The sequence below is a fragment of the Solanum stenotomum genome, chromosome 3, assembly GCF_019186545.1.
Source record: "Solanum stenotomum isolate F172 chromosome 3, ASM1918654v1, whole genome shotgun sequence".
NCBI classification, from domain to species: Eukaryota; Viridiplantae; Streptophyta; class Magnoliopsida; order Solanales; family Solanaceae; genus Solanum; species Solanum stenotomum.
The window spans coordinates 61,512,199-61,523,982 of NC_064284.1; the positions used below are offsets into that span (position 1 = coordinate 61,512,199).

Consider the following 11,784-nt stretch of genomic DNA (forward strand, 5'->3'; position numbering starts at 1 on the left):
CGATCTATAGATATAATTAAGACAACTAGCTAGTAAAATACCACTTTATCTTAGTTAATTAATCTTTACCTTCTTGCTTAAGAGTTAAGATAACTCCACGTTGTTTTGAATAAGAAATTACAGTTTTCATGATACATTCTGCAATCATAATCATCCTTTTGTTAGCATTATCATCATTTGAAAGGATAATATATAAATGTTCCTTTTAACTTGACTTTTGAAATTTTGTCCTCTAATATTTGATTGTGCACAAACAAATAGGGTTGTTCAGAATTTTACTGTAATCGATAAGCCAATTACAATGTTGACTTATTGGTATTGGATTATCGGATTAATAATCATTGAACAAATTAAAGTTTATAGTTAATGGTTTATCGATGCGGGGACAAATTCCTTAGTTTTCTTATTGGATAAACCGTACCTATTAAAAACTATCATATATTTTTGTACTTTAAGTATATTTGTTAAATGAATGCTTATGTGCATGCATCCTCAAAATTTAGACTTTTTTATATATTTCACAATATGATTTACAATTACATAATTCCGGCTTAAGTAGAGCTAAAGAAAATTGTTTTGTTTAATTGAAGATCAATATATTGGTGAGTGAAAATGAAGGAAGAGAGCATGAAATGATTGAGTCAATACACTGCTCGATGACCATCTGTTAAATACTACTCCCTCCGTTTCAAAAAGAATTACCTCATTTCCTTTTTAGTCTATTTCAAAAAGAATGACTCCTTTTCTTTTTTGGCAAAACTTTAACTTAAACTTTCCACATGGCATGTTTAAGGCCACAAGATTAAAGGGCATTTTGATACATTTGACATAATTTAATTTTAAACCACAAGATTTAAAAGTCTTCTTTCTTTTCTTAAACTCTGTTCCAAGTCAAACTAGACATTCTTTTTGAAATGGAGGGAGTATTCTATATCGAACCAACTGATAGCTTATTGATTGTCTAGTAGATTATTATATTTAAAAATTGATACGTGATGAATCATGTCGTTAAGCATAATTATCCGCCAGCTCAATCCATCCAATAAGCCACCTACAAGTAAACACTTAAATTTGTACAAAATTAAATAAATAGACACTCCTATCTTACATGGCATAATAAATTATAACTGTATTTTATATACAAAATATTCTTAAATCTTGTAGTCTTAAACATGACATATGGAAAGTTTAGCATCATTTGAAACTATATTTTCTGAAACTTTCTATCATTTGAAAAAATTACAAAGATCTCTATTCTCTCCTATTCTCGAATACATCACTTTACGCGATGTATTGGTTGGATACGTCACTTTGCGCGATGTTTTGGGACGTTGAGTAATGTATGTATTAGTCGGATACATCACTTTTGACGCGATGTATCGGGACGTTGAGTGATGTATCCGAAACCGAGACGTGATGTATCGGAATGTTGAGTGATGTATTCGAAACCGAGAAGCGATGTATCGGGACGTAGAGTGATGTATCCGAAACCGGGACGTTATGTATCAGGATGTATCCGAATTTCACTATTTTTTTGTAATTTGGAAAATAATAGGGATATGATGTAATTAGTTTTTACACTATGAAATTTGTGTGAAATTTCCATAATAAATATCAACTGGGATGGAGGAAGTATAAGTTGCAATCATTCTCATATTAATATATATGATGAAACAATATATTTTAAAATACTAGTCCAAAATCATACAAATTGACTCTCGAAAAGACATGACAAGTAAAAATAAACGAACAGAGTACTAATTAATTTCTTGGAATTATCCTAACAACTAACATTAATTATGATTAGGTGAAAACAATGTCTTCCAAATCTCAGAAAAAGCCTCAACAATCACCCCATGACAATTCTTAGCATTTAATGACAAAAAACATTGCAAAAGTTGCTCCAAATCATTTTTCTCAAACATTTTTTTCTCTAAAATCATTTCCATCATCGAACTTTTGAAATCTTCATACGGGTCCTCTGATTTCTTCACTATGGCAAAACTCTCATTTACTTTCCCTTCCACATTACATGGTATCAACTTCTTGAACACCGATAACCTTGGAGGTAACTCACCGTCCGATGATGTCGTTGACGTTGAAATTGATAACCGTTTACCTGAAAAATTAGTTAAGACGTAATACTTTACGTCAATTTAAGCTTTTAAATGAGATGAATAGACATTTTAATAAAGTACGTACTTAAGTAGGTATATAAAAGGTTTTAGGTTCATAACTTACTCGCTTGAGGAGGAGGCGCACTAACACTTAATATAATTCCTCTATCTATTTAAGTTCTTAAATGAAATGGTAATATAATTCAACCTAATCCATTTATAATCAAACAGACTCTAAAGATATACTCCATCATATAATTGTTTAAACTTTTAGATCGATAAATCAATCACACGATATATTCAACACTAGGAACGTACCAATATTGTTCATGCCCCTTGAAACGTTAGATCTTGTGTTTTTGACATCTCTTCTCTTGCTATAGCCAATCTTTTTTTGACACCTTCTAGTGGTATTTTTGTAAATTGTATCAAACTCTTGGCTAAAATTCGAAGATGAATCATCTGAAAACTCCACGTGGCTTTTACAAGAAGAAGATATGAACGTCTCAGTCTCGTCTTCTTCATCTTCATTAGTAATATCAATATTCTCATAATAATCCCAATTAGCTTTTCTACTAGTAAAATTAATCTCATTTTCATTCACTGATGATGATGGGGACGTAGTGTTCATCATCATAAGGAATTTTGTTTTACTAGTACTAATTTTTTTCTTTCTACTATTTTGGCGCTTGTTTATCTCTGCTAAAACCTCGTCATTGTCTGAATCGTCATAGATAAAGGGGTAAGAGATTTTCCTACGAGGTTGTTGTTTTGTATCATCGTCGGAGGTCGTCTTGACAAAATGTTGCCACTTGTCTTCTTCATTTTTCCACTTGAATTCATGTGAAGGTGACCTACTAGAAAAATGAAATAATCAGAATATAAGAAAGAAAGACTTTGAGACTACATTTGTTTAGAATAATCATATTCTTAAAAGTTTTGTTTAAACTTAAGTAAAATTCAAAAATATCAAGTACTTTTTAATATGTAATGTCTTTAAAGAAAAAAGTTTTCGTAACAACCGTCTCACTATAATATTATTCTCTATCTCAATTTTTATAGCGAAAGTTTATAAATTAAACTGTAGTATAAAATTTTAAACCTTATGATTTAACTCATGTCATTAGAATTTTATGTTATTCTTTAATTAAAAAATTTGAATAAAAATTATTATAAGTATAACTCCACTACTCTCTTTGTTCCACTTTGTTTGGCACCACTCAAGGAGAGTACTCAAAATACTTTCTAATTTTTGTGTGCGCAAATTCAATAGTAAAATCTTTAAGATAATGCTTGAATATATAAAAAATATTATAAATCAAAATAATTAATAATTTAAAATATTAAAAGTAACTCATAAAAGAAATATGGTACGTCAAAGAAGTTCACTTTTCAAATAATAAATGTGTGACATAAACAGAAACAAAAGGAGTAATCAACAAGACCTAGTGTGGCTGTCATCGGACGTAGTACTGAATGCTTCTCCATTCCTTGAGCTACATTGGCCGGCGGCGGTTATCGGCGTCACCGACACGTGGTGTTTGAAGGAGGGTGAGGTGATTATGGGGAAATGATCATGATGTGTCGATATCAGTTGTGACTCGTTATCTTGATGAATCATTTTTTCGAACAGAAGATGATCAATGGTGAAGAATTGTGTATTTTGTAAGAATGAAGGGACAGGATGTTGAGGAAGTGTACAAGGGTCCTTGGAACGACATGAATGGAAAGAGCTAGAGATAGCTTTAGATATTCTAAACTTCAAAAGTTTTGACATTCTTTTTCTAATTTGTGATGAATGATGATCTCTCTCTATGGAGTGGAGAGGACTCTCCAATTGCCTTTATTGACAAAAAAAGTGTAAACTAATTAGTGTTCATGAATAGGGAAATTGGAGGTTGGTGTTGGGGCGGAGCCGAGGTAGGATTTTCATTAAGGAGATCGATTAAAATATAAAAAAGAGTAATCATATACTTTCTTCTTTTACTTGTCAGTTGTTATACATTTTGGAGTCAAAAATTTGACTTTACTTTGGGGTTGAATTTGACTATATGAAAAATCATACTCCCTCCGTCCCTTTTTAGTTGTCCACTTTAGAAATGACACACAGATTAAGGCAACAATGATTAGCACAGTGAAGTTACAATTTTACCCTTATGACAACTTGTCACTTCAAAATTACAACCACTTCTTTGAATTCAAGTGAAATAAATTGGAGGGAAACAACATACACTTTTACAATTTTCAAGAAGTATAAATAAGGGTATAATAGGAAAAAATTTATTGTCTTTTCTTGATTTGTCAAAATGGACAACTAAATAGGGACAACCAAAAAAGGAAATATGGACAAGTAAATAGGGACGGAGGGAGTATATGATAACATTGTAATTTTCCTCATATTAATATGATGAAAAATTATGTCTTGAAATATTTATAGTTTGACTCTAGAGAAGAAAAACGTGATAAGTAAAAATAAACAAAGGAAATAACAATTTAAGGAAATTCTCCATCATAATATAATTTGACGTAGACAATTTATCATGCAGGTAACTTTTTACGGATACTTAATCATCACTTACCCCCTTAACAAAGAGAGTATTTATTTTAAACAAGGGGAAAAAACTGATCTCCAAGGATAACAATAATTAATTAGGTACATATTGTTGATTAAGGCATATGGGAGAGAGAAAAGCAATCATTTGTTTTCATCATGAAGCCATTTGTATCATTATATACCGTATAAATTATAGGGACCACATATTATAAGTACTAAATAACATCCTATTCCTTCTAGTTTTCTATTTACCAAAAATCCCTTAAAAATGATGTTTGTGGGATACATAGCGTTGTGCACCGGATACATTAGGTTTGATACATTCCACATATCGGGATACATAGCGTTGTGCACGGGATATATTAGGTTTGATACATTCCACATAGCGGGATACATAGCATTGTGCACGGGATACATGCGGGATACATAGCGTTGTGCACAGGATACATAGCGTTTGATACATTCCACATAGCGAGATACATAGCGTAGTGCACAGGATACATGCGGGATACATAGGTAAAATAAGGGATTTTTGAAATTTTTGAAATAAGTAGGGATAAATAAAGATTAAGGTAAGTAAATGAGTGTAGTTAAGTAATTTGTCCTTATATATATATATGCCTTCTATAACCATTTGAGATGGAAAAATAGCAAAGCATCGTCATAATTGTGATGAAAACTTTATGCAAGATAGGCCCAATGAAAAGTCAATTCAAGTAAGAAAAGATAGTATGGAATCCAATGGAAAAAAAAAACATAATCATATTAGGTACGATTTTTCACTTAGACTTCTTCAACTAAATATATGTGTTCAATTGAGATGTTTATGTAAAATTTCAAGTCATTTAAATATGAGGAAGCTTCTAGGAAACATATGCCTCAATCTGCAATCGAGGATGTGTGACTAAGTAGTCAATGAAGCAGATTGAGCATCATGAGATCTAATGCTTAATTTTCAGCGGAGACAAACATGATATGTAAATTTTTTTTTTCCCCATCCATCCAAATAATAATAACTTTCAAGGAATTGAAATTGATACTAGCAACAATTGGGGATGAAAATACTAATCACCTCTAGTAACATTCAAGCAAGCACCAAATCTATTCTAAAATCCTGAAAAGATAGAAATATTCTTCTAGCAAGCTCTAGGTCATATCATAGTTAGAAATCAAAAGACCACCATATATGCAGATCTCATGTCATATAAAACTTGCAGACATTTTGTCCAACAAGCCTAATTTCAGATACGCAGTGCCTGAAGTTGTTTCGAAGTGAGTAGAGTTGCAATTTTTTATGCAAACAGGGCCGCATGCTGCATGTAATCACTTGAGAGACTACCAAAAACAAGTTTACCACATGAGAACTCATAAAATATAATCTTTCTATTCCCGTGCAACTTTGTATAATTGGTATCTCAACTGTAATACAAGAAAATCAGTAAGGGTCTTCTAGTGTAATTTCCGATCTCTTAGCATGAAGCAATTAAGTAATGATTTTCTTGAACTCTGCACTCATATGATTTTTCAATGGAGTCTGGAGAGATGGAAATCGAAAGGAAAAAAAGAGGTACAGGTAACAAAACATTAGAAATGTTTATCCCTATTGCAAAAATGCACGTAATCTTTACCCAGATACCCCTTTAGTCAAATACCAGGGAGCAGGTTTGTGTCCGTTTTCATTTGTCTTGTATAAATAAGTGGCAACCGTGCAAATTTGGACCCTTGATGTTCTTCTAGTCATAACTTACTTCCTGTTGCGGTCCTCTCTTTGCTCTCAGCTTGTTTTTGACTAAATTTTCTTACTGCCTGAAACGGTTCATGGAAAGATCAATCATGCATGCCAATTAAAATGACTGGAAATGTTCAAGAAGCAATCGCAAAATTAACAAGAATGTTCAGGGAGCAATTGCAAAGTGCAATTATAAGTGTGAAAGAGGGCAGGTGGAACGTACTATGGAGAGAACTACGAGCAGCTTACAAAATCTTACCTATAAAAAGAAGGGAAAATGCATAAGTACCCCTCCAACCTATGCCCGAAATCTCAGAGACACACTTATACTATACTAAGGTCCTATTATCCCCAAACTTATTTTGTAAGTAATTTTCTACCCTTTTCGGTCTACGTGGCACTATCTTCTGAGCTCGGCGCGTGTTGACAATTTTTTCAAGCTATCTGGTTGAAGTGCCACGTAGGCCAAAAAGGGGTAGAAAATTATTTATAAAATAAGTTTGGGGATAATAGGACCTTAGTATAGTATAAGTGTGTCTCTAGGATTTCGGGCATAGGTTGGGGGTATTTATGCATTTTCCCTAAAAAGAAATTAAAAGTAACAGCAAGCAGCAGTTAGTTTATCTGTCAAACCTAAATAGGCACATTGTAGTACAAATCCAAAGTGACCCACATGAAGATCAAACAAGGATTATTTGAATAAAGTTGACAGTTAGATTGACGAAAGGATCATGTAACCTTTTCCAGATCTCTTACCACATTCAACAAATGCATTAACAAAAGAGTTCTCCCTGTAACTATCCTGCACTTAAATATGTAAATAGGGTTAGGGATGGCACAAGTTCACTATAGAGGAATAGGAGAATGGAGATGGAGTTGTGGAGATCCTTTGTCTCCCTTTTTTTTTTTTTAGGATGATGACAACGGAACTCACAGCCGATACCCTTCAGGTGCACACAGAGTAAACCCCGCTCTAGTGTTGTGCAGATCAGTCCTCTTTTAGATACATACACCTTTACATTACTGAATTCCTAATTTAAAATTCTCTTTTCTCCCTGAAAGCAGTATCGTTCTCTATCATCCCTAAAAGATCACACATGTGGCAGGTATCCGGTGGAATTAGTCGAGGTGCGCGTAAGCTCGCCCTGACAACACGGTTATCCAAAAAAAAAGATCACAAGTGTGGAAACGATGTATTTTTCCCTTAAAAGTTCATAACAACTCCTCTAAACAGATGATTTGCTTGCGTTTAGATCTTGAATAATTAACTTGGTAGAAGCCCAGTATAGCAACTCTAGGAAAGATTCTGCAGAAGTATAGTGGCTGATGTTGTACTTATTTAACTCGTTTGAGATTCGCACGTCAAGAACAGATGAGTTTGCAAGCTCTCTAATGAAAGGAAGACTGAAATATAGAAGTGATAAGCATGCAACTAAAGATCTCACGGGTTTTGCAAGGAACAGCTAGAGGATAGTTTTCAGTTTAAAAAATGCAAAAATGACAGATCATGAGGTAAAACAAAATCAAGAAGTATACGAATTCCAGAACAGACCATAAAAGGTTACAGCTAGCTAGAAGAAGAAAAAATTGTTCTATCATCCAAGGATTTTAGAAATATGGAAAAAAAAGAGTTACGGGAAAAAATCTTGAAGAATGTGTAGACATGCAGAAGCAGAGCAGACAGCCAGATGGTTGCAACAATAGAATGACTGCATTTCACTCGACAAACTTTGAATTACTGTTCAAGAACCAAACACTGGACCTAAGAAAGTCTATAGTAGATGAAAGATTTCAAAAATCTCAAGTAAATGAAAAAAAATTACAAAAAGAAAATTGATGGAGAATGTAAACAAACATGAACAGAAGTTAAGAGAGAGAACAATCAGCTTCACAATCTTATCCACATAAGAAATGGGAGAAGAGAGAGAATTGGTATTCAGTCCATTATCATGTTTACAACATATCCAAGGTCCTGATTTGCTAATCCAGACAACTCTCTTATCCCCCAATAGAATTTGGATATAGGGGTAAACATGCAACATAGAAGCCAATTTCTCAAGTATAAATGGAAAAGGACTAAGCAATTGATTTTTTTGTTAAATATAGAGCTGTCCGGACCAAACCTTGGGCACATCTCGACTAATCCATTGGACAGTCTGCTATAATTCATAAGTAGCGGTGGGATAATCTTGTCCGCAAAGACTAGAGCAGATGGACTCACTGAGTAAGTGAGTATTATAATGAGATTTGAACCTAAGATACATGTAGTTATTCTACATATCAACCACTCAGCCTTTAACTTGGGAACTTGAAAGCAGTTGATCTAGCTGTGCCTTTGTATTGTGGCATTTGCCGGTAAAATGTTTAGATGGTAAGTACTTATGTGGATGCCAGTTCATTATTAAAAGTTGATTGAAATTGTTCATGCCAAGTACTGATGATTTGTGAGAGCGGCAACAATCAAGGCATCAATATTGGAGCCTTAATTGCTAAAATAAGGGGTGCATGATGACAAATGGTGGGGATGGAGGAAAAGTTTTCTGATTCTAGTGCCAAATACGAAATGGAGCGACGTGTGCAATGAGGATTCATATAACCGACCCCAACTTGTTTTGGATTGAAGCATAGTATTATTCTAGTCTTGTGCCAACAAAGGGAGAACGGGCGCGAATCTCTATCTCAAATTTGTGATAGATAATGTGTTACGCGCCTATCAAGACTGTAAGAAAATTTAAAGGGATGGGGTTTATGACCACCATAGCACCCACATGGACACACCCGATATCTGCATCAGGATAAGTTTCTTTAGAGGATGACAACAAACTTTTAGTCACTTCTGTCAAGCAGACGTATGAGAAAGCATAGCAGCTCTGTCTTTTGGAAGTTTAGAAGATAACCGGGGCTGAATGAGTTACGAAGGGGTCAACTAGATATGATAGTAAAGATATGAATGAGAAGGAAACAAAGTAAGAGAGTATGTCAATTGGTAAAGGTACAATATCTTTCCTTTCCATTCCTTTCCTTTCATTCCTATTCCTTCAAAATAATCAACTTCTAAGGGAAAAGTGATCTATCAAGATGTATACTGTTCCTATGCATTGTCATTGATATGTAAGAACCTTCTCACTTTGATCGACTTTCACCTATGGTATGTCCTGAAAAATATACATCTTTCTCTATGTGGCAAAATTTGTCATCTTGAAAGCTGAATTAAGAGAGACTCAGAGAGAGACAATATTATCTACAAATTTGAATTTATATGTTATCTTTATAGCAGATTTGAATCTTCTAAATAGCATACTAACCCCAAACAAAATATAATACTAACTCATTGTAACATTATTTAATTTTAACAATTAAAAAAATTAATTTGATTAATCGCCATGAAAAGTCACCAAATTATAAAATTTAGATTAGAGGAAAATCTTTACAATTCGGAAATTCACTTTTCTTCCTTACAAGAAGGCATCCCAAGTAGATGGACAAATAAAATAACAAGTTCATCATTACTTCATAAAGAAAATAACAAGTCTATACGCTCAAGACAAGGTTTAATTTGTGAGGCAAATTGAGATCAATGTTCAAATTAATAGTAATAATCCAATGATGGATCAAGTTCCACCAACAGCCCCACAAGACAAGGTAGAATAGTGCAGATGCAGCAACCTGAACTATCTACTAATTAAGCCTTGAAAATTGTTACCTATATTACATTGGATACTTGTATTTGCACCTAATGCTCAATCTTCTATGCACTCACGATCCTACAAAATCTAATTGTTATCGATGTTATCTTTCACAAACTGATTCTTGTAGAAACTTGTTATATCCGCATACAACAACAGCTCTCAGGTTTTTAACTATTCAAAGTAGCATGCTCAGAATACTTCATCAAAAAAAAAAAGTAGCATGCTCAGAAATCATAATTAAGGAATCAACTTTCTGTGAACTATATGCACCCATATAACTGGACTGAAACACAGAGAGAGAGCTAACCATTGAACGCAAAGGTGGCAGATCAATATGAACAAATCGGATAGACATCTTAGATATCTCGGATATAGCAGCCTCTCGAACTTCAGCAACGTCACTGTTTAACTCCTCATAGGCCGCCTCAAACGCCTCCTGCCAAAACTTAAGCAGCCTGATCCGAGGACTATTAGTATACACATCCCACATATGATTCACCAACTTCTCCCTGTCTTCCATTTCCTGCAAAAAGAGTACTATGATTTTCTCAAAGAATCAATCAACACCCTCACAATGTAACCCTCCCCATCCAAATTTATTCAACACACTTTTAGCTTATTGATGGTCAAAAAAAAAAAAAACCGATGCACTAAGCTGGAAGGACTAGACCACAATGATCTATTGTACACCATCTTTTACCGTGCATTTCTGCAAGAGGTTATTTTCACAATTTGAACTTGTAATCTCCTTATCACATGACAACAACTTTCCCAGCTTGTTAACAAACAAATTAACTAATTTTTGGAGCTAAATCGAACAAGACTCCATCTCACTCTACATTTCTGCAAGAGGTTATTTTCACAATTCGAACTCGTAACCTCCTGATCAGCAACTTTACCAGCTTATTAATAGTCAACTTAACTAATTTTCAGAGGTAATTCGAACAAAACTAATTTGAATCTAGAAATACCGAAATGCAAAAAACATTTAAAGAAAAATGGAGTAAAATTAACCAATACTGGATCCAACTTATTTACAAAACAAAAAAAAAAGGATAAGCATAGTAAACATACGAGGACGTCGAGATCATCTGATTTCGGAATATCGAAGAGATCGGAGAGACTATTAAGGTTTCCGGCAGACCATCGGAGTGAAACAGTACCTGTAAACATTGACCAAAATGCTAACAAAAGAATAGCAGCCAATGCCCAAAACTTGTACCGACCTCTTCCGAACAATGTAGCATCATATAATGATTTCGAATGTATTGAATTTGTATTCAACGATGAATACGCCGTCGTCGGTGTAGATACCGGTATCGATTCATCGTCCTTCATTTGTAGATTTTGATTGTTATTTGAAAACTGAGATTTTAATGAACAATTGAGTCGATGTGAAGAGAGAAAGAAATTGAGAGAATCTGAGTTACGGGAAAGGAAAGCGATCGTGAATTTGCGAGCCAAGCACGTTGAGTTTGTTACGTGGAGATAGAGAGAAACATGACAAATAATCTCGTCCGTCTCAATTTATATGAATTTTATACGTTACTAAAATATTTTAAGTTATTAATTATTTTCTATTCACTATAGTAAAAGTAAATTTTCATTTACTTGTCACTTTAAAATTTTAACATATTGAAATAAAATTATCAAGTTTTAATATTAATTAGTACTTGTATGTCTAATTATTTTTTA

At 33.6% G+C, this 11,784-nt stretch overlaps 2 protein-coding genes across 3 annotated transcripts; both read right to left on the reverse strand.

The window, feature by feature from the left end:
• Positions 1-1,676: 1,676 nt before the first annotated feature.
• Positions 1,677-3,928, reverse strand: LOC125859944 (transcription repressor OFP7-like). Of its 2 annotated transcripts, none has more exons than XM_049539799.1 (3): positions 3,563-3,928; positions 2,436-2,971; positions 1,677-2,119 (listed from the first exon to the last, which is right to left on the reverse strand). In XM_049539799.1, the coding sequence occupies exons 1-3, from the start codon at positions 3,892-3,894 to the stop codon at positions 1,794-1,796; spliced, it is 1,194 nt and encodes a 397-aa protein (XP_049395756.1). In that variant the 5' UTR covers positions 3,895-3,928; the 3' UTR covers positions 1,677-1,793. The 2 variants fall into 2 exon arrangements, with proteins under 2 accessions (XP_049395756.1, XP_049395755.1); XM_049539798.1 differs by having other exon boundaries at positions 2,436-2,974.
• Positions 3,929-6,027: 2,099 nt separating this feature from the next.
• Positions 6,028-11,549, reverse strand: LOC125859376 (uncharacterized). Its single transcript, XM_049539113.1, has 3 exons — positions 11,164-11,549; positions 10,397-10,612; positions 6,028-6,477 (listed from the first exon to the last, which is right to left on the reverse strand). The coding sequence occupies exons 1-3, from the start codon at positions 11,425-11,427 to the stop codon at positions 6,409-6,411; spliced, it is 549 nt and encodes a 182-aa protein (XP_049395070.1). The 5' UTR covers positions 11,428-11,549; the 3' UTR covers positions 6,028-6,408.
• Positions 11,550-11,784: the final 235 nt, after the last annotated feature.

Bases quoted from the DNA above. Each gene is read 5' to 3' on its own strand.
- LOC125859944 (XM_049539798.1), bottom strand. From the start codon at position 3,894: ATGTCAAAACTTTTGAAGTTTAGAATATCTAAAGCTATCTCTAGCTCT. The intron at 2,975-3,562 runs GTCTTGTTGATT...TCATTTTTCTAG, and splicing joins TCCGATGACAGCCACACTAG to TAGGTCACCTTCACATGAAT. The intron at 2,120-2,435 runs GTACGTTCCTAG...CTAATTTTTCAG, and splicing joins AAGGGGCATGAACAATATTG to GTAAACGGTTATCAATTTCA.
- LOC125859376 (XM_049539113.1), bottom strand. From the start codon at position 11,427: ATGAAGGACGATGAATCGATACCGGTATCTACACCGACGACGGCGTAT. The intron at 10,613-11,163 runs GTATGTTTACTA...CTCTTTTTGCAG, and splicing joins CAGATGATCTCGACGTCCTC to GAAATGGAAGACAGGGAGAA. The intron at 6,478-10,396 runs GTTAGCTCTCTC...GAACCGTTTCAG, and splicing joins TGCCACCTTTGCGTTCAATG to GCAGTAAGAAAATTTAGTCA.